General features: G+C 37.6%; 2 protein-coding genes and 1 pseudogene across 2 annotated transcripts; 1 reads left to right on the top strand and 2 right to left on the bottom strand.

Annotated features, from left to right (window-relative positions):
- LOC18784232 (clathrin light chain 1) lies at positions 2,637 to 5,234 on the top strand. The gene is made up of 3 exons (XM_007217452.2): positions 2,637 to 3,660; positions 4,067 to 4,220; positions 4,335 to 5,234. The coding sequence occupies exons 1-3, from the start codon at positions 3,185 to 3,187 to the stop codon at positions 4,971 to 4,973; spliced, it is 1,269 nt and encodes a 422-aa protein (XP_007217514.1). The 5' UTR covers positions 2,637 to 3,184; the 3' UTR covers positions 4,974 to 5,234.
- Positions 5,390 to 6,729, bottom strand: LOC18782480 (annotated as a pseudogene).
- Positions 18,689 to 21,115, bottom strand: LOC18784388 (expansin-B3). Its single transcript, XM_007215756.2, has 4 exons — positions 20,797 to 21,115; positions 20,191 to 20,491; positions 19,860 to 19,989; positions 18,689 to 19,237 (listed from the first exon to the last, which is right to left on the bottom strand). The coding sequence occupies exons 1-4, from the start codon at positions 20,966 to 20,968 to the stop codon at positions 19,040 to 19,042; spliced, it is 801 nt and encodes a 266-aa protein (XP_007215818.1). The 5' UTR covers positions 20,969 to 21,115; the 3' UTR covers positions 18,689 to 19,039.

The raw sequence follows: 22,918 nt of genomic DNA, 5'->3' as shown, positions 1-22,918 counted from the left end.
CACATATAAATACATCTTTATTGTCGACTGATTGCACCCATATCACATTTTCAGAAATTTGGTTCTCTCTGAGCTTGCTCAGCCCCCTTTTCTCTTTTTGTCTCTCTCTCTCTCTGTCTCTCTCTCTTTGCTCTAGCGCAGATTTGTCTCTCTCTTTGCTCTAGCACAGATCTCTGTCTCTCTCTTTGCTCTCTCTCTAGCGCAACTCTCTCTCTCTCTCTCTCTCTCTCTCTCTCTCTCTCTCTCTCTCTCTCTCTCTCTCTCTCTCTCTCTCTCTCTCTCTCTCTCTCGCTCTCTGTTATGAATCACGAACCCCTCCCTCAACCCCATATTTTACGTATGTCTTCTGAATAGCTGCTTGCAACCTTGAAGCTCTACTGGATCGCCGACCTCGAATAGGTAGTGTTGATGGCTATTTTCTTAATATCTATTGGATTATGTGAAATTGGTTTTGGCTGTAATTGTTTTGGGTTAGATTTTTTGAATCTTCATGCTCATCCATATGGGTTTTTACCAATTGCATTTAGATTACTCTGGATATATGAATCTTGAAACTTTGGATTTTCCATTTGATGCAGTGGATTTGTATTGTGTGATTGTGATGAATCCTTGTTCAATGATGTGTTAGTGTTGTATTGCCGTTGTGTTCCTGTTATTTTGTTGTGGTATTGCTGTTATATTTCCGTTATATTGCTATTATATTGCCATTGTATTGCCTGGTTGTTGTGGTTGTATTGTGTTAATGAAATAAATTTTTTTCATGGTCAGAAATGGAGACAATTGTTATTCTGGTTTGCTACAATGGAAAATGGGTAACCTCAAAGAAGATGTGCAAATATGAAGGGGGTGACTCAAAAGGCTTAATAATTCCACGGACCATCACATTTACTGAACTGTTGGATCGTGTGCATCAAATTGGTAATACAAACAACAGGGAAGATAAGGTTTGCTTAAAGTTCTCAGTTTTGGTGGCCTCGAATGAGTGGAAGCACATAAAGATTGAGGACGATGATGATGTCAAATTTTTTATGAAGCGATATGAAAGTGTAGCCTTGGTTTTCTGGGATAGTATTGTTAGGGTTCGGTGGTGATTTATTTTGCATGTCTAAAATGTAGTCTGAAATGGATGTTGTTCGGCTTAATCTTCATATATGTAATTCTTGTATTAATAATTGACACAAATTAATCTCGTAATCATCCCAATATTAACTAGTAAGGAGTCAAGATAAGTAAATGAAATGAAACAAAACAAGAAACCCAAAATAAACACAAACAACAATTTTTAGCACCCTTTTATATCCACTATATCGCTACTGTATCACTAAGGTATTGCCATTTTATTACTTTTTAGATAGAAACGAATTATGCACTTCCTCTGTTTTTCAGTTTTGCCATATGTGCATTTTTTGACCTTTAAGTTTTCTACCTATGACGCAAATTTTGTGTTCTATATGTGATTGAATTGAGCACACAAAAATGAAGAAAACTACATGGACCATGTGTCAAAAATGGATACAAAAAAGAGTAGAAGTCAGTGGAAACGAACATGTCATTTCAAACAAGGAAATTGTTATACTTCCATAAAGAGCTAGTATGTTTATATATCGAGCAGTACGAAATAGTTGAACTTCGCAATCTAAAGAATAGGTATGCTAACCACGATTGCAACTCGAAAACAAAACCCAAAAATGGAAACAGTTTATGTGCCATGTAAGGCAATTAGTCACCGCCACCGACTGTACAATATTACATTTCACCATATACAACATGGCCGAAGACCCTGGAAATTATTTCACCTTGCTACACAGAATACCTAAACCAAATAGCTCTATCAAAATGGATGGATGACCATATAAAGCACCTCTAGCACAGCTTCGATGTCTGCATCTTCATATAAAGGATTTCCTGACATAATTAGAATTCCCAAGTGATAAATGAAAACTGAACTCAATTCACTAACATTATCATATTTACCTCATATATATGCCTTCCCCCTTAAAGCCTCAATCAAAAGATTAAGTCGGTAATATGTGATCTTCAAAGGGTGCCTAATGTAGAGACTATAAATGAACCTTACAATTTCCCTTCTTTGGATGAAACAAAACAACAAACAAACACATAATCTAATTGCATAATCGCCAAAACCATTAAAACCACAATGGAACGGGAATAAAACCATAATAAAATAGCAATAAAACAGCACTACGATGCCAATATAATACCACTAACATGGCAATCCAACATCAATAAAACAGCAATACGATACCAATAACAATAGCAAAACAACAGCAGTTTCAAACAAAGAACAAAGAACACACTCCTTCACTGTTTCAAACAAGGAATCATCACATTTAGAGAATTTCATAGAAACTCATAAACCCTAAACCAAATTCAGAGAAACCTCTAAACTAATTTTATAGAAACCCATAAACCTTAAACCAATTTCAGAGAAACCCCTAAACCCTAAACCAATTTCGAAGAAACCCCTAAACCAATTTCATAGAAACCATACACCCTAAACCAATTTCGAAAAAACCCCTAAACCGAAAGAAAATGATGATGAACCGTACCTTTTGGATGTGAACAGTGGAGTTAAGCTTCGATGAACAGACATCGCTGAGGGAGGAAGACCACTGCGTCAGAGAGAGAGAGAGAGAGAACTGCGCTAGAAAGAGAGAGAAAAGAGGGTTGAGCGAGCTGAGAGAAAACTAAATTTCTGAAAATGTGATATGAATGCAATCAGTAAATAATAAATTATAAAATAAATAATATTTTAAACTATTTTCACAAAAAATTATAAAATAAATAATATTTTAAGCTATTCCCCTAAAAAAATCACCTATTGCACATGTGTGAGAGGGGCATTAAAATGCAAGTCAATTAATATAAGCTATGGTTGCGAAAATATGAAGCATGTGACCTTGGGAAAAACAAAAACAAAAACGCCACCTGTGTGTGTTGCTTGCTCTCCATTGCATCAACAATTATGGTTTCCCAACACGTAGCGATTGAAAGAATCATCCACCGCCACGCACTCTCTGGATCCGAACCCGCCGATCTCACACTAACAAAACCAAAAATCACACCCAATAATTAACGCCATAATAACCCCGCTTAATGCTTAATTCTTAGCTTAACTCCATAATCTTAATCCTCTACGACAACACCACTTATCCTCCGAATCATGTCGTCCTTCGACTCCTTCCCCAACGACGACGAAACCCACCACGACCCCACCACCCGCCCGTTCGACGACGATGGCTACATGGGCTACGACCCCCGCCTCTCCTCCCAGCGCTACGACTCGTCGTTCAACCCTCCCACCCACGACGACGACGACTTCTCCTCTTCCGCCGTCGACCCGGCGCCCCCTCCCCTCCACATTGATTTCCAAGACGACGTCGTTCTCCCCGGCGGCCATAGCATTGACCAGCAGTCGCCCGAAATCTACGGCTTCGGCATTTCCACCCCTAACCCCGACTACGTGTCGCCGTTTGATTCGGCGGTGCCCGAGGACAATGACGTAGGTGGTATGGGCGGAGATGGTGGTGGTGGTGGTGGCGGCGGTGACGATGGAGACATTTTCGCCTCGAGTGAGCCGGTGCTGCCTCCACCTGAGGAAATGCGAGAGGAAGGCTTTGCTCGGCGCGAATGGCGTCGGTGAGCTCAGATCTCTTTCCGATTTGTGTGGTGTGGATTTTTGTTGGTTGAAAATCATATTATTAATTAAATGTGGCAATTTTGAATGGCATTGTTTGATTCAAATTGAGTTTTAAAAAAAAAAAGCTGTATATGATGTTGTGCTTGCATGGTCTTCTTTAGGCTTTTAATTGCATCTGCCTTAATTTGATTTCTGTATCTGTGTAACTGTGTTCATTGCCATTTCTATTAAGCTTGAGGTCTGAATTAGTAATGGGTAATGCTTATTTGGATGAAATAATGATTGGATTGCTTGCATGATCTTAAATAAATCTTGGAAAGAAAGGAGCATTTAAAAACCATCTAGTGTTTTTCTTTTGTTTTCCATTGTTTTCATCTGCCCTGATGAAGGCGTCCATTTCTGCAGTCTAAATGTCATCCATCTTGAAGAAAAGGAGCAAAGAGAAAGGGAGATGCGGAACCAGATTATTGAGGAAGCTGAGGAATTTAAACGGGCTTTTTATGAGAAACGAAAGCTCAATTGTGAGACTAACAGGGCTCACAACAGAGAAAGGGAGAAGGTAGTACTAAAACTCATCATTTTCCATGTTTTCCCTCATCCTGATTCTCTCTCTCCCCCTTGCTACCTTTCCATGCTTCATATCTAAGACAAATTAATTTGACTTTCTGTGCAGCTTTACCTGGTCAACCAAGAGAAGTTCCACAAAGAAGCTGACAAACATTATTGGAAAGCAATAGCGGAGCTGATTCCTCGTGAGGTCCCTAATATTGAGAAGAAGAGAGGGAAGAAAGATCCTGATAAGAAGCCTTCAGTGCTGATCATCCAGGGTCCCAAACCTGGGAAACCAACTGATCTTTCAAGGATGCGGCAAATTTTCATTAAGCTGAAACAGAACCCTCCACCGCACATGATGCCTCCTCCCCCACCTGCCAAAGATGGTAAGGATTCCAAGGAAGGGAAGAATGCACAGGATTCTAAGGAAGGAAAGGATGCAAAGGATTCCAAGGAAGGAAAGGATGCAAAAGATGCAAAGGAAGGAAACGATGCAAAGGAAGGAAACGATGCCAAGGGAGGAGATGATGCAAAGGATTCCAAGGATGCAAATGATTCAAAGGATTCCAAGGAAGGAAAGGATGCCAAGAATGGAAAAACTAATTCGCCCATTGCAGCGGGTGCTGCAGCTGCAATCGCACCTGTTTCACCTGCCAAAGATGTTACCGCTAATACCACTCCCAACTCATCAAAAGCAGAGACCCCGGCTGAACACGAGGGTGAGCAACCTGCAGAAACCAGGCCAACTCCTGCAGAGTGATGACCCATCATAATTTTCATAATTTTAGTTTATTCATTCTTGTTCTTAAAAATCATTACGAAGAATAAGCACAATCTTTATCGATGATCCAGAGTCTGCAGCATGGAGTGTACAGACTGCAGAGGTTTCTTCCTGACTTGGTGTTTAGGGTTTTGTAGGTTAGCTACTTCATTGCGTTCAGTGTTTGGCGTTCATGTTTTTTAGCTTTTTGAGTTACGTTCGTCCTATGATCTAATACTTTATAATGAGAGGAACCTAATTTTTCAATAAGAAGGTATAAAATACCATTTTTCTCTTCTATTAGTATCACGAGTTGTTATTAAGTCGTAAGGAAATACAAAATAAACTCCTTCATCAAGACACAAAAAAATAAAATTCAGAAAAAAAGAAAGAAAGAAAGGAAAACATCAGCAGATTTACTTGTAGTAGGAGAGAACAGTATAAATTGTCTGTGTGATGGTAAGAATGAGAATAACGCCGACCCCACTGGAAACAGACCAGATTGATGATGGATTGTATAAATAATCTCGTTTGATCATTGTGAGCCAACTCCTTAGCCAGCGACGCTTACAATACTTTCCCACAGAAGAGGCGAGGTCACCGAAGTAGAGAAAGTCGCCTTCAATTTCAATGTCCTTGCAAACCCTAGTGAAGAAACAGGCTATGTCCTCCTTGCTCAACTGCGTTTGTATAATTCCTTTCTCCATCAGAAATTCCGCATCTTTGGTAGACTTAATAAGGCAACTGAACAACTTTGCATAAGAGGTAGCGTAACATTTTGCGTGCTTTGGTGCACACTGTTCATAGGCTATGAGGTTTCTTAAGAAACATTCTCCATTCTCTCCAATTGACAATGAAGGGATTCTCATCACCCCATTTTCTAAGGTAATGTCAAGCAGATCAGGTTTCATGATTTCTATACGACATTCAAAATCCACTCCGATTTCCAAAAGCGCTGTCACAGACGGAATCGAGTGACCAAAATAATTATGCAAGATGTCCAGGAATGTCTTTCTCTTGATATATTTCCCTCTTGATGTGAGAAATTGCCGAATACGTTTCCAAAGAAACACAGAGCAACGTAATGAAGATTTTCATTCTCTTCCCCTGTGAGGTCAAACAAACAGGCAGCAACTTTCTAAGGAATTTGGTTTTCAAGTAGCAACAAGTCATTTGTAATTGTCGACAACATCCGTGGCGTATTCAAAATTGGACCGTGGTCCCAGAACCTCAAAAGGTTTTTGCGGAAAAGTTCAATAATAAAGCAACCATCAACCACCATCATTTCTACAAATATATTACTGCTCATATGATCAAACTTTTCTTCGTAGCAATCACGACAAAATTGTTCCATACTTCTAATTTCTGTCACAAACTTCTCCAAACTGGTGTTCTGATTTGGTTTTCGTTCAATGAGGCAATGCAAGTACCATAGCTTCATTTCTTCCATGGCCTGCAACTTCTTTTCTCCATGATGATACGGCCCGATTGAAACCAAACTTGGGACGAAAGCCTCTTCGTTGTGCCTAAACAGTTTATGAGGGACTCTATATATGCAAGTTTGATCTGCTAATGGAGATTCCTGCCGAAGTTTTCCTTGTACTGAGGATGCTAATAATTTGTCTTTATTTTTGTTTCCGTTCAACGTTTGCTTGCCCACATTATCTGCTTTTTCCTTATGATCGTGTCTATTCTCCATCACAGAGTGATCTTTTGCATTGCTCTCTGTCATCGTAAACTCCTTTTCAAATCCAAATTTGACTAACTCTGCTGTTATTCAAAAGAAAAAGAAACGCAAATAGTTACATATAGGCAAGGACGGAATCAAGAATTTTTCAACGGGTGAGCTAGCTAAAGTTATTAGCTTAAAATTTAATGATTATTTTTTTTGGTATTTACAATTTATATAGTCTTTCTATAAATAAAAGTAAACATTAAATCATATCAACCAAGCTAGTTCATAGCTTCATATACTAATTTTCTATAAATTTTAATATAAACCAAATAGGGTTTAACACCATAGTGGATTGAACATCTAAGGCTTTTTACCTAAATTGACCTTAGATTTTTTCATGCATTCATATCATACATGAAAAGTTGTTTTTATGTAAAAATATTGACTAAGTATGAAAAATGGGTTTTCAGAATAATCATTTTCTCAAGATAATTTTTTGCGGCTTTTATTCCTCACACATCAAATAAGAAAACTTGATTTTATGGGATTTTAGTATGAAGTATATATTGACTTAATGAGCCATTATTTATAGCCTAAATCGTATTTTGCACTAAAACCGATTTTTCATATTTTGATTTGGTGGGAATTTGATTTTCTAGTTTTTTTTTTTTAAATCCAAATGGGGGGTACTTCCTTATTTACTTTGTAAACTTAAGTAAATGTCTTTGTCATTTTACTTTTATTTATTTTTATATTACTCTATTTACTTAAATGTTGAAAATTGAAATAAAGTAATCTCTACAGCGCCAGTGACTGGGCTAATATTGAAAATAAGTTAAATATATAGGTTATATTTTTTTTTTCTTAAAAAACCACACTGGGTTACAGCCCACTGTAGCCCTTAGTGTGGTTCTCCCCTTGCATATAGGATAAAAAAATGTCAATCAATTCAAGTACGACCAAAATCGGAACCATACAAAAGCTTTCATGTGAATAATATCTCTAAATCTAATGTATCTGCTTCCTCAACCATCTAATACTTTGAGCAATGAGATTCTTAAAAGTTTAGGGCTTGTTTGATAAACATTTCAATTTTAGTTTTTAGTTTTCATTTTTTGTGCTAGAGTATTGAGGAAAATGAGAGTGAGAATGGGAGTGAGGATGAGATTGAGAGAGAGGATGAGAGGAGAGAATGAGAAGGAGGAGTAACAAAAGTGAAAACAACAACTTGAAAGTGAAAACAATTTCAAATAGATTTCAGTTTGTCACTTTCGTTACTCTTCCCTCCCATCCTCCCCTCTCATCTTTCCTGGAAATCTCATATTCACTCTCATTCTCACTAGCATCGGTTTTGACCTATAAAAATAAAATCATGTCTACTTCCCAAAATATGAATGATTCATACTTTTTTATTGGTATTTTTTAGTATTTTTCATCCTAAAAATGTTCGGAAAAACCCCTGTATTACCCTTTACATCCTAAAAATTTTGAATTTGACTATTGAACATAATTAAAATGCACTTATAATTTACCTAACCAAAAGGTCATGAAGAAATCAACATTAATTATAGATAAAATGCATATGCATAGACATATAAAATTGTGTTATACATTATTAATTGGGAGACTACAGAAAACTAACAAATCATTCCCTTTTGATAGGTAGACTAACTCAATACTTGAAACTATTTGGTTGGTACGTAGTTACATAAACCCATGCTACCTACGTAAACAAATGGACAAAAAACAGAAGGAGAACCAGCATCGTTGAGGCCTTGGTGTTGAAGGAGAAGAAATTTGAATTTAGGTGGTGTAGGGTTTTTTTTGGTGGAAGGGTGTTAGAGACTTTGGGGAAAGAAACAGTGTAGGTTTGTATTTAAAGGGTTATTGTGCAATTAATTTCACAATGAATGGAGAAAGTTTTTTTTTTTTTTTTTTTGGGTAAAAAACATAACAAAGATATATTATTAGGGGTAAAACGGGCACTGAGAAAAATCAACCTATCTAGCCTAAAATTTCAGTTGACACATCATTATGGTCATTAATTCAAATTTTGATATAAACCCAAAATATGGGCCTAAATTAATCCTAAAAGACCATGAATTTTCCCAATAAATGTTTGAACGTTTGGATTAATATCTATTTTTTTTTCTTTTCGCATAGACCCTAAACCCTAAACAAGGAACTCAAATTAATTATTTTAGTATACGCATAGATGACTGACGTTTTGTTTATTCCTGCATAAGAAACCAGGATTTAATTAAAAATATCTAAATTTCAATTATAAAAAGAGAGGAAGATCGAGAGCTCTTACACACACAAACAGACGTGTAAATGGTCAATTTGGTAGGAGAAACTCAGCTGCAGGATGATCCAGATTGTCGTTGCAGGCTCTTATTATGAATGGAATATTTAAGAAACCTAAGATAAGATGTTTAAGGAAGGATGAAGCCTGCAGGCCCTTTGAATGTGAGAAAACACTTTCCCATTCATTCACATTGCTCATATTGTCTGCAGTCCTTTTTTAAGTGAACGTAAGTCACACTTATATCTAGCTTTGCTTCTCTGTTTCTAAATTGTTTTGCCTCCTTTTTTGGGTTATTCTCTCACAAATTTAAAATCATAAAGGAATTGAAGAACTGACCCGGAAAGGGAGGTTATATCATATGGCTTTGGAATAAAGTTTTACGGTGGAGCAATTTTGTACTGGAGAAGACTCGATCGATGTTGGAGAGAGAAAAGCTAAAGAGAAATTGGTCTCTATCATAAAGCAGATATTCGTCCACATTGCTTTTTATCATTATGAACTCCTTCCAAACTCCGAATTTGACTGGCTTTTCTTCTGTTCATATAGGGCAAGAATCTGTTAAAAACATTCGTTCCTTTCTGCTTTCCAAAAACAAAACAAACCAAAGCAAACAAACAAAAGTATCCCAGTATGAATAATTCAAAATTATTGATTGTTTCTTGTAAATGTGTACTGAAGATATGTGCCTTACTTCAGAAAAATAAAGGTAGTTCATATATATCTATCTCTACTACTATAAAGTCAGGCAAAAAGCAGTTTGGGTCACTAGTTTCACACCAAAAAAAAAAAAAAAAAAAAGGACAGAAAAATCCCTAAAACAAAAAAAATCTTAGGATACATGAAATTTGTATTTAACATTTCTGAAGGGTATTGTTGTAAACAATCAACAAAATAAATAAATAAGCCAAAGAAGAAGGGGAGAACACGCGTAATAAAATAAAAAAATCTGATCATGTGAGAAAACAAGCAAGAGAAGTGGGAGAACAACAGTTGCTGCAACTCCAAGAATAGGGTAGGTGTTTGATAAAATTTATTTGGTTTTGTTATACGAATTCAAATGACATGGTGGCATTTTTTTTTTCCTCACTCTTTTGCAGAGAATACTTAGACGAGAAAATAGAAAGATGTTCCAACAAGTCTCATATTTGTTGGGTCACTCTCTCGTTACACGAGGAGAGCCACGAGTCTTATCTAGGGATTCATCTTGTGGTCAGACGCCATCCCATTCCGATCAGTCCATGCAGTCTTTTATCTCTCATGAGGTCGTCTTCTCACGATCAATGGTTAACGCTTTCAGCCTCCTCCCCAATTGCGTTCAGTCACACTCTTAAATCCCACCACCATAGTCGTCGTTGTCCTCCCTCTTTGACCTCGCAGGGTGCATCTCCTCGCCTCCATCCTTCCTGTTCGTCCTCATCTGCAATCTCGGTATCGATATTGAGCCATTCTCCCCTCATCTGCCATCGCTGTGACCATTCCCATTATTTGGGGCCTGGTTCGATTGTTATCGGTTTTGAATTCCTTGTTGTTTGGTGTATAGTCTATTGTGCTGGGATGTCTACATCTGTTGTAGATATCGAGCAATCCTTTTGTAGTAGTCTGGTACTCACGCCATATGAACAGGCTAGCCTGATTATTGGTTCCTCTGACGTCGCATACAATTTTGTTGGTTTTATATATGGTCTTGCAGCTCAAGTCCTTATCAATAAACCTATCAATCGTGATGGCTTTATTAAAACCTTTACGTAACTTTGGTAAGGCTCTGGAGATGTCTCTATCAAAGAAATTGGTTCCAACAAATATTGGGTGCAATTTGTTTGTGATCGAGACAAGAAACGGGTCCTTGATATGGAGCCCTGGACCTTTGGGCGTTCATTGATATTGCTAGCTAACATCCCTTGGTACTTTTTGGGTTCAACTTCATGGTGTCCTTGGTTTCTGCATGACTGTCGTTGTTGCTAAAGCAATAGGGGCTATTCTCAGAGAAGTTCTTTAGGTGGATAATCATGACGGTACTGACTGTGTAGGTCGTTTTATTCGTATTCATGTGATGTTTGATGTCACACAGCCTCTTATTCGTCGTACACCTGTTAAATTCCCAGAAGTGGGCGAGCGAATGGTGGATATTAAATACGAATATCTTCCAAAATACTGCTTTGTGTGTGGCAAAATTGGTCATCCATCCCAGGTGTGTATTGATAAATATGAACTTTCTTAAGGTTCTCTTAATCCGTCTTTGTTATACAAGTTTTCCTTTGCTCTTGTTGATCTCGAAGGTGATACATACTTGCGGGGCAACTCTATAGGCTCTTTGGCATGCTGAATTTCTGCTCCTTCACCCCCCATATAAGAGCCATGTTCATTCTTCTCAGTGGGAGGGTCTTTGGACCAATGATGGTCCGGGTGATCGTAGTAGTTCTGACACTCGGTCTTTGCTGTCGTCCTCTTGTGAATGGACTGAGATAGAGGATTCCATCTCCCCTTTGGCTCTTCCACTTCACTCCATAGTGTTTGATGCGGTGGCCTCTCTTAGGCACCAGCTTGGGATATCGGTCACGGTGACGCGTACTCCGTTGGTTTCGCTAACTGTGCCAAATGCCTCGATGGTCCCCATGATCCCCTCACTAAAAGATCCCATCTTCCAGGTGCCTCCCCTTGTTCTCTGAGATTTAGTAACCTCTAATCCTTTTGATATTATGCCCATTATTCAGTTCTCTGCATGTCATTCACCAAAAAGGGGTTGTGTCAGACCCAAGAAAGGGGTGGTTCCCTGTAGTGCCTCTCATATGATTAATGCTAAGCGTAATAATTTAGTTGCACCTGTTTCTGTCAGTGATACTTTTTTTTTCTGGGGTGGATTTCATGGCTTCTAAGCGACTGTGCATTGGTGTCCCTTCTGACAAACCTATGGAGATCGGTCCAGTGGAGTCTCCTGGGAGCATCCCTTAATGTGTTTATGGAGTATTCGTGGGCTTGGCATTTGGCGAATGCTCTCAAGCTTGTTCCCAGTGAGTAGGTTAAGTAGCTGAAGCCAATTTTTAGTATTATTGCGTGGTGTTTTCTTTTTTTCACCCCTTTACATCTCTTCTATTTTTGCCTGTTTCAAGGACTATAGTTTCATAGGAGGTTTCTTTGTCAGTGTTGAGATGATTCGCCGTGCTTGGGGGACCTTTTATTTCTTTTCCTGACCTGTTTGCAGGATTTGTCTATTCTTTGTGGTGCTTTTTGCAACTTTCTCTTATTTCATCGCCATTCGCTATTCAAGGTGGCTAAAGATGGTGTGTTTGTGGTTGTTTCTTTGATCTTCCTGGCAAATGCTCTCACTATTTTGTGGCTGTGCAAAGCACTATGATCTCATAGTAGGATTCTTTTGACAGTCGGGTTGTGTAGTAGTGTTCTCGTCGGAGGTTTATGTGTCAGTTTGTTGTTTTATTTTATCTTGTTTTAGCTCTGGTCCTACGTGACTGATTCAGACTTTCTTATTAGTCTATGACATGTGTGGTACTCTTTCCTACCCTAGGGTTTGTCCCTTATAAAGGTTTTAATGAGGCCACTGTTTCATGTCGTTCTATGTATGCTACTTCGGTTATATGAACGAAATCCTTCTTCTAAAAATTAAAAAAAAAGTCTCATATTTGTTTCTTTGGTCGTTTATTTTATGAAAGGGTGGGTTTTGTTTTTCTTTCATCACGAATTTTTGAAGTGTTATGTATTTGTTATTATGTTATTTCTTTACTGAGTTTGTTGTTTGGTTCTCAAATTATATAAGCAATAGGGTAAGAAATCTCTTGGAAAGTCTTTCAATTTTAGCCAAATTCTAGCTAAAATGGTGGCTAAAAAACTATTATAGCAAACCACTTAAAAGGTGTTTCCTCTGGCAATGTTCTTTATTTTGGCTAATCTCTAATACTTTATTATTTCTCTCTCCCCCTATCTAAATTAAAGTTCATTAAAAAAAAATCAAAAAGTAAGAGGTGAGAGAGGGTTGTGTGCCTAGGGAGAAAGAAGATGAAGAAACTGAGAACACTCAATTTGTAATATCCCGTGCCGAAATTTAATTTAATTTTCAAAATTCTAAAATCAAAGGACGACTTTAACCTTAGGGTTCCTTGGTGGTTTAGAGTTGACTTTTTGTTCGGGGCTAGTTTTGAAAATTTTCTTGGTTCCATTGCGTAGTGCTCTAGCTTACGAGTTCGTAGACAGGCGACACACCCAATTTCGAGTTGTAACAAAGGAGGAAAGCTCTAGAAACGAAAAGGACATAATGGTAATTTTGAAATTTGTTATTGTGCGCTACAGTACCCGCCCCGACATTTTCTTCTTCCTCACTTCTCTCGTGATAGTCATTGTAGCGACAATGACTATTCAACTTCCCGACCACCAATCGACGCCATCGTGCACCGGTTGGCCACGCCACCTTCACAAAAAATGTTCATCTCTTCCTCCTCTACCTATTCCACTAGTTAATCGATGCCAACCATCAAGGATTTCTCCCATTTAACGAAAAATAGCTTCGGTGGCTGTTGTCCTTTTTTCGAGGACTTTGGCCACCGTTTTTGTCGAGTGAGGTATGGTTTTTCATCCTTTTTTTGTGCTCTATCCTTTTATGTAGGTGGTTTCGATCGATTTTTGAGTTTTGGGAATTTATCAAAATATCCATATAGGGCCGACTATTTGGCTGTGACTTCATTTAGCTCCGGTAACGTTTTGGTCAGGGTCCGAGACCAAAAGTTGTTCCCGGTGTTAGTGTATAGGTATTATCCGATATTGTTGAGATTTTCCATTGCCGAAATTTTTTCAAGACACTCACTGTCAACGGTGATGAGTGGTGACGCGTGGGCCCTATGTCGACAACTTGTTTTCGACTTAGAATTATTCCTACATCGTCCTGAGCACGACAGTATGCTTGGATTTGGATTTGGATTTGGTTACCGTTTGACTATCGAACGGATATTGCACCTATTATGCGATATACAGGTTCGATAGGTTCGGACCGTTTCAATTTTAGTGATGTTGTTCCCTGTACCTCTATGATCGTGTAAGAACTTGTGGATAGAGAATCTGGTTCCCGGATACTCCAAGTTAATAATTCTAGGGGTTAGGCGAACCAATCGTTGTCCAATCGTCGTCCAATCTTGCGACTGGCTTAGATTCAACAGCTCGATCAAGACCAAACTTTTGGGACTTGTTTAGTAGACTTTGTTGGACCTATAGAAACTTTTGGATGGGAAATCTAAGGTCGTAGGCCTCGCGGGACTAATTGACCTAGATGGTGGGCCTTCCCGGCCCGATTGAGACCTTTTGGTTAGGAAGTGTTTTTGATTTGGTTGTTTGATTTTAAACTGATCCTGCTAGGGAAATTGACTCATTATTTGCGTTCTCAAATTGAGTATATCTCCTTGAGTCCTGCTATGGGAATTGACGGATTATTTGCCTTCTTAGGTTGGCATCGTGTCCTTAAATTCTGCTAGAATGCAACACACATGTGGAGTTGGGCATTCCACATGTGTAGCACTTGGAATTGATAGATTATGTTTGAGGTACATCTATGTAAAGAATAGTGCAGTACCAATGTGTGGTACAGTTAACAGGATATTCTTCGCTACCCTACAAATATTATCTACACAAGGTTGGCCAAGATCCCTAGCCACCCTGCCTGACTTGTCTACACAGGTGGTTAGCTAGTTTCCTCTTCCTCGGTTACCTTCGGATTTAATGATATTTCTCATATACCCTCTGGTGGGTGATTGCAAGACATATGCACTATGCAAACTGTCGCAGGTATAGCTTTCAGGTAAAATGTGTGAGTACATGTGTGTTTTGGTGTATAATAATAAACTGATTGAATAGTTAGATACATAATTTCAAGACATGACATTCAATTATATAGTTTGTTGAAATAAAGATAAATAATGATTCTATAATTTTATTGTTGGTTTCACTTTGAACATTTATGTATTATCTTAATTGTGATTTATAGTAGAAAGAATTACGTGCTTGATCCCTCAGTAAGGGTACGTAGGCAACCTAAGTGCAGCCGCAAGTTTAAGATTTGTTTGTTATGTTCCGTATGTCAAGATGTTTTTGTTGAATTTCTTATGTTGGAAAAGGGGGCTTGAAGCCCATTGAAAATTTTGCTAATTGGTGTGTGGTTTATACATTATGCTTGCTGAATGCTTGTGGTATAGTTTTGTTTGTTATGTAGGTAGATTTTTGAGTTTTGAGCCAATTTAAAGGGAGACTCTATTGATTTTCCGGTAGAAGTCAAGCCCTAAAGTTGTTTTGGAATTAGGGCAAGAATGGTATTCTAGTAATTTGGGTCAAATATGCCTGGTGTCGGATAGGGAGAGAGTTCGTCACGGATTTTAAGGGAAAATTCAAAGCGGGTCCTTTCACAATTTTTCTCTACTCTTCTCTAAATGTAGAGAGTCACCAAACTCAAATAAAGAATTCTCCAAAATAGAAATCCATACAGCAAGTCGGCTAAAACTGCGTTTTTACTCATTCTAACCAAGATGACTACTAATAAGAATATAACAATTGTGCTGAAGATAGAGTCCAATCTGTTTATGTTCACCACCATGCACATAGAGTCTCTCATCTTTCATAAATACATTTTCCTTACCATCAACACGTGGGCCCATCCACTGTCCACACCTCAACATTTACAACAGGTTTTTATTTTCTATTTTTTACTGTATCTTTGGGGGGGTACAGTAAAAAATAGACAATCAACCAACATTTTAAAGGGTCCCCCCTCCCACATGTGGTGGGCACAGACCCTTCTTGAGTACCCATCATCCATCTCGTCACATTTACATTGCATGTGGGTGACCATGTGATTTTGCTTTTACGACCTCTGACATCTTAAGCCCTATTAGGTTTAGCCTGCCTGAAACGCAACGTTTGAAGTCAAAGACAAACTCCATCATCCCTCTCCGATAATTGTTATGTAACCGAAAGTAGCCTAAAATTCTATTGGACTGCTTCCTTGGAGGAATTCTTGGCCCCTTGCTTGCTGCAACCGTGACCATGCCCGTGCATGCAACCCTACAAATTAATCCCCTGTTTCTTTTAATTTCTTCTATTCAAATGGAGCACTAAAGTATTGCGTTATGTTAGGCTCTCCATGTCAGAATAATTGTATGTTGGAAAATTTGTTAATACAAGCGCTAAAGAAGAGGGGGAATCAAACCTAGAATCTCAGATGTAAGGATAAATACACTTACCAACTTTAACTGCAAATCTCTTACATGTTAAAAAAAAATTTAAAATATTTCTTATTTATGTGAATGTATAAAATTAAAACGTTATGCTAGTGGGTATTTAACTCAACGGTAGAGGTGTTTGTTTGCAAACCCCATGGCACCAGTTTTTAATCTCTTTGTGTGCGACTCCCACCCCTACATTAATTGATCGCTCTATCTATAATAATAATAAAAAAAGAAGTTAAAACTTTTCCATCTTACTATTTGCAGAGTAAATAAGAATGGAAAGCTAAGGGAAGACATTATGCGTCACTGCCCCTCATCCCCCTCTTATATTCTCGTCTTTTCCTTATAGGTTAGTAAATAAGTCCACTGAGTCAGTTTGAATAAAAAGCCTCTTGTAGTGGTTTCTTTCTAAGCCCTGGTTAGGTTGAAGTTCCCCATCACTCCTTTTAGTCCATGTTCTAAATCAAATCCTACTCCCAAAACCTGCTCCCTAACGCCGCTCATGTTCTTTAAATTTGATTTTACATCCATCTTTGATGGTGGTTGCTGCAAATCACCCAATTGTTCTTTGGCAAAGTTATTGTTTTCGTTTATTTGTTCGCTCTTATGCGCAGGTAGATCGCTGGAAATCATATTTTCCTCATATCTGTTACGAATGCAGTGGTGGATATGGCGGTGATGGCACTTCTTCAAGTGGTGGTGGTAGGGTTTGTTTAGGCTCATGAGTTGATTTAGGGTTTTGATTATGTTGGATTTGGGGGCTTTGTTTGGGCTTATGGCTAATTGTGGTGATGTGGGCTAGTAGTTTTAGTACGGCTTTTGTCTGTGTTAGTTTTGCTTTTAGCAAGTTAGTTTGTTGTCCTTTTAGAATTGGTATTTTAGATGTTTGATGTCTTTGATTATACCATTGAAGTTTATCTAATGAAGTTTCTATTTGATTAAAATAAAAAATAAAAAAAAATCTTACTATTTGCGAAACGTTTTTTTTAGTGTTGCATATATTGTCTTTATAGTTGGTGTTGCATAGTTTATAATTCAATCACGTCTCTTTGAAAAAGGTGTCCTATATATCATTTTGTCGGAGGAAATTCCTTTTAGAGTTTTTTTTTTTTTTTTTTTTTTTGTTTTTTTTTTTTTTGTGGTCGAACTTTTAGAGTTTGTTTTAGAAAGAAAACTTTTGTTTTTTTTATTTCTTCTAGAATAAGCGTGCTTCATTGAGAGAGTTCAAACACAATGTGCGTTCATTATTCTCGTGGTTTGGAGTGGAACCATAAGGAGGTCATTGTATCCTGGAAGATATAGGGTAATTTTGTCTTAAGGAGATAAAATTAATTTCTAGACTTGGCCGTATTTTATTTTTTAATTTATTATTCAAGTGATAATCTAAATTAATCTAATATACGGGTAATAATATTCGAACTTGAGTGCAAGAGGGTGGGCTCACTGCCCTTACCAGCTGGCCTAACCCACGTTTTCAATTTTTCATGAATTAAATTCTGATTTTTCTATAAATAAAGTAATTTAAAAAAAAATCCAACATTATATCAAGGTAGAGTATGGTCACGTATTGTAATTTGTCCACGTTTTTAATTTAGGTGGATATTTATTTAAATTATACCCTGAAATTAAGAAATAACATTTGTTGTTCAGTCTTGTTATCACACATAAATGAGGTATATTATATTACTATATTCTAGTACCATATAATAATTTATTCTCCGTATCAATTGATTTCGAGTTATGTTTTAACAGCCTACGAAGGGTGTAAGTTTCTAATGTAGTCTTTTTATTCAATAATATATTAAATGTGTATCAAACGTGAAGGATATGGCACGCGTATAATACGTGCATTTAATTCCAATCTCTTGGACTACAGGGGTCTAAGAGATTTGTGGTCATTCACCGTTGGATGTAAATTCAACGATTCACTCACTCTTGCACTTCTTTTAAGAAACTTTTTTGTACTGTGGTCCAAAAGATCGAGTTTGAGTTTAAGAAAACTTGTCATTTACATTATATTTGTAAAAAAATATAGTTAAAAAAAATATATTCATACATAAAATATACTAGCCTCTCTGCACGCGCTTCCGCGCATGCGAGAGGTTTTTTTTTAAAAAAATTTAAATTTATTTTAGAATTAAAAAAGATAATGGATATTTGTGTTCTATAAAAATAGGATCCATTATCTGAATTTTTTTTTTTAAATTTTTTTAATACGAAAAATTATGAATTTACCATATTATCCTCATTTAATTAATAATTTCAATTCTTAATGTTTGCATTAACCAAGGGCATTTTTTGGTATTTTAAATGTTTCACCATTCTCTACCTTTTGCTTTATATATATAGATTCATACATATATAATACGAATATTTAATATGTTCGTACATGTATATATAATACGAATATTATAACTAGATTTCGATTAAATTATTTCAAAGGATGACATGCAAATTATTAAACACTGCAGAAGGTCCCAGAATCCAGTACTTGTGCGCAGTGCGCAGATTGGACACATTAGACAGCAATCCAACGGTTTAGATTCATTAAAAACCCATTGGGCCCACAATCTTACATAGCATTAGTGAAGCAAAGAACACACGCTCTCTCTCCTTTTGGAGAGGGCTACATCTCATCAGTAGTGCACATCTACAAACAAAACCAGTTGAACAGTACAAAGTAGTAAAAGAAAAAAGAAAGAGCATTGGATGCCATTATAATTAGTGCAATCCAACGGCTACTTTTGGGTCATGGGGACAAGCCCTTTTCTGTGGGACTAGGAAGTGCTTAGTTAAAAAAAGTGCTTCTACATCTTGACCTCTTTGTCCAAGACCACGCCTGTGCAAAAGTGCTGTTGCCATTAGTTAGCTAGGAGTGGAAATTTAGGCGAGAAGTGTAAGTGGCTTTTGGAGACCAATTGCTTGGAATCACATCTCTGGCAGAAAGAGTTTTTGCTGTTGAGAGCGTCGTTATCTTCACTGAGAAAGGCCCGTTTAAGGGTCCTCCATTTATGCACCAATTAGCACCCCATACATGGTTCATCTGTATCCACTCACTAGAACTTGCCTGCCACATAAAATTTTAATTTCGTAAACAAACGTTATAAATAAGTAAGGAAATTATACTTCACCAATTTATTCATCAAGGGAAACCATCTTTGCCTTTTTTTTGATTTGTCATGCACAGAATATGTTGATATGAATCTTTTGATTTATGGAAAGTAAGAGAGAAGAATATTGTATGTCTACTTTATCACCAACAAATCTTAGATCTAGTGAAAGTTTGTATATCAACTTTATTGGACGAGAACTCAAGTTCGATTGACATGGATGCGAGAATAATGTATATATGCGACAGAGTTCAAGATCTAGTTGTGACTAGTCCTATTAGGTACAATAATGTAGTTCAAAGGAATAAAAAAGATTTTAAAAAAAACCTAGTGTCACTGTGGACATAAAGGTTAATCTTAAAAGACAGTTATTGGTAGAAAATGAGAATCGGAAAAGAAAAAGGACGGAAATGCTTTTCTCAGTTTCTTTCAAGTCTTGGCGTGACATAATTTTTCCGTTGACAATAATTATTTAACGTAAAGTACAATTCATAAAATTCACTAATGACAATCATCAACAAATTTCAAACATAACAACATATATAAAAAGGAGAAGGAGAAATATATAGGTATACGTACTGGTCTTATATGCATTGATCCAACGTCTCCATCTCCGTCCTCAAACTCTACCAGAAGTGAGAGCCAAAAATTTGTTGAACCTTCATTTACATGGAAGGCCACCTGCCTCCCTGGATATTTACATGGTGTCCTGTGGATACAAACAAATCCAAATTTACAACCAATGCTTTAATTGTGCTTTTTATGAAGATTTGTTATAAAAAAAAAAGAAAAAAAAAAGAGCCAATTCCAAAAGATAATAAAGAAAATTAATTAACAAATAAACAAAAGGTTCCAAAAAAGAAACTGAAAAAGACCGTTAAAGCCAAAAAAGATGGCATTTCGTACACACCGTCGGTAAAGGACTGAGAGTTCGCCTCGGTTTCTGAGCAAGCCACCTTCACCGGCCACAGCCATGCGCCCGAAGGCGGCGCCGCTGAGATCGAATTGGGTCCTATCCTTGGAGCAACCGGGGCACTCGTCCGTCACGATTATCGTCACCGCTCTTCTCGAGCATATGCTCTTGTCCAGGCACTTCACTTTGTAGCACGCCCCGCACCCCTCGCCGTTCTTGAACAGCACCGGGTTCACTGCTCCCACCCTCGCCCTCAACGGCTTCACGTCCACCATCGACCCGTACCCACATGCTCCGCCTACCAAAATTACGTGGCCACCGCAATTATTATGCGAATAAAACTATTTGTACCATCTTAATTGACTACATATATTAAAATGTAGCATCTTTATAATAAATGTAATTTCACTTCAATTAGAAAGCTCTTGCATAATTAATAAAAAAAATAAAATTATTTGTACCATCTCAATTAATTATGTGACTGTGTGACGTATTATTATTTCTGTAGATAATTAATTGAGATGGTACAATTAGCAACTCTAACGGTCCAAATAAGCTGCATTGTGTGCTAAAACCAAATGGGGTCTATGGGTAGGGGCTTACCGTCGCTGCCGTCTCCTTCGGGGCTGCCGTACCAGGTGGCGATGGCTGGGAGCCATACCGTGTGCGTCCCCACCGGGTGCTGAACTTGAGCTGAGGCGACAAGCCGCCCCAAACAATTGGCCACCAGGAGAACCAGCAGAAGCCCAGAGCCATGACGGAGGAGGAGCTGCATTGTGCGCTGAGCTTGAGTGGGTCTTGTCGGCGGCGTCACCAGCTTCAAACTGGTTTTGGTCAACAGTGAACCCAAAGCTCTGCCGACAGTTATGAACTGTTTTCAAGGCGTAGTGGGGTTTTGGGTCTCTTGGTCTATGGGTTGCTCTTTATAAAGGAATAGGATATTAGCATAAGCTGCAAAAGCTGCCACAGAAAAAAGGCTTTAATAATTTCATTATGACCGTGTGGCCCATGGACTTTGGTATTATTTGCGGGGCATGCCACTACATCTGGGGCCCACCGGCGGTTAAGGCGTTAACTCCGCCCTGACTGTTCCTCCACGTGTCTGCTGTGCATTGAGTAGGGAGGGAGGGTGTTTTGGTCACGGAAATTGGACCGTTAAACTTTTTTCTTCTCGTAAGTTATGTGCTAAACCTCTTTCTTTATCATTTGATTGTTTTGGTAAACAGTGTGCCGTTAAACTTTAGCACATGGAGGGGCAGTGGCGAAACTAATGTTGGCGCGGCAAGTGTAGCCAGGAACGACGCCGCTTCGGAAATTATGCAGCAATGTGAACAAGGGCCGACACATTCTACGCTTCTACTCCTAGATATCAGAGTTGCTGCTGGCAGTTATTGTTGACTCGTAGTGAACTCATACCATATAGCAGAGTAAATTGTAACGTCACATTTATAGCGTGTTGAGGTACATTTTATTTTAAAATATGTTTCCAGATAAATGAAATCAATTGATTTAGTACATACATATCTATCATTTCATTCTACAATCACTTTCTCATGGGATGGTGAACCATATTAACTTTAGAGTAGTACGGTAGACACCAATTTATTACACTAACATTTATGATATATCAATTTATGTGATGGTGTTTCATTCGTTTTTTGTTTTGGCCTACTTGAATTTTATTTTATTGTGTAGTTTCACTCAGTCTTCGATGAAATTGAATGCACAATGTGTGGCGAATCTTTTCAATGAGATGCGCTAACTATGGTAGTTGATATGGGTGTCATTTTCATGAGGCCAAAGACTTTTTGGGATGTCTTGAGGAGGTCTCATTAGTGATGATTTTATCTGGTTTGATTCTGCTTCTCGTTGATTGAGAGTCATCCCGATTGATGATTTGAATGTTGCCAATCTCTTTGGTTAAAAATATCAATTTGATTTTCTATTTAAACAAAATTGTCACATCAGTTAATAATAATAATAAAAATTGTAGTAAATTCACGTCTTTAATAAAAGAAATTAAATACATAACTTTCGATACACAAGTTATTGTTCTTAACCAGTTAAATTACAGATGAATTGAGCTTTTTAGTTACCTTGAGTTGAAACTATATACCTTTAGCTTGAAGTGATTGCTAAATGTACGATGCCCTCCTCTCCGTCCAAAATGTTTGTGTGAATTGGGTTGCGGTTTGAGGACTTTCAATTGAAGCACAATTATGGTTTCTGTGAAGAAAAACAATAATAATTCCCCTTTTGCTGATAAGTCTTCATCATAAGGATGTCTTGGCTATTTTATTATTTTGGTTAATAAATGTGTGGCCCAAGGAGGCAAAATTTTGTCTGGTCCATTAATAAAATTTGTAGCCTATCAATCCTAGCGAATGGAGACAAAGTTATAGCTAGTGGATAGACCTCTAATCAATTTAAAAACATGACAAAAACTTACAAGAAAGTTGGAACAAACACACATGCAAATAGCAATTTCGTTGTCTTGTTTCATATTTTCAAATCACTTAAAAGCTAAAATTACTGTTTCCATTGATGGTGGATGGTGTTATTGCCTTGCCTCCCCCCCCCCCCCCCCCCCCCCCCTCCACTGAAATTTCTAGCCAATATGCATGTAATCTCGTGGATGAAGTTGCATCCATTCAGCCAAGGAGTTCCTATTCATAATTAATTAATTAATTAGGGTTTTGTTTGTTTAATTGTTTTCTAGCACTTG

The sequence above is a fragment of the Prunus persica genome, chromosome G3 (assembly GCF_000346465.2).
Source record: "Prunus persica cultivar Lovell chromosome G3, Prunus_persica_NCBIv2, whole genome shotgun sequence".
NCBI lineage: Eukaryota > Viridiplantae > Streptophyta > Magnoliopsida > Rosales > Rosaceae > Prunus > Prunus persica.
Note: the sequence above shows the minus strand (reverse complement) of the source record. Positions and strands in the feature narration are given on the sequence as shown.

Bases quoted from the DNA above. Each gene is read 5' to 3' on its own strand.
- LOC18784232 (XM_007217452.2), top strand. From the start codon at position 3,185: ATGTCGTCCTTCGACTCCTTCCCCAACGACGACGAAACCCACCACGAC. The intron at 3,661-4,066 runs GTGAGCTCAGAT...CCATTTCTGCAG, and splicing joins GCTCGGCGCGAATGGCGTCG to TCTAAATGTCATCCATCTTG. The intron at 4,221-4,334 runs GTAGTACTAAAA...CTTTCTGTGCAG, and splicing joins ACAACAGAGAAAGGGAGAAG to CTTTACCTGGTCAACCAAGA.
- LOC18784388 (XM_007215756.2), bottom strand. From the start codon at position 20,968: ATGCAGCTCCTCCTCCGTCATGGCTCTGGGCTTCTGCTGGTTCTCCTG. The intron at 19,990-20,190 runs GTGTGTACGAAA...TTGTATCCACAG, and splicing joins CTCTCAGTCCTTTACCGACG to GACACCATGTAAATATCCAG. The intron at 19,238-19,859 runs GTACGTATACCT...TTTATGTGGCAG, and splicing joins GATCAATGCATATAAGACCA to GCAAGTTCTAGTGAGTGGAT.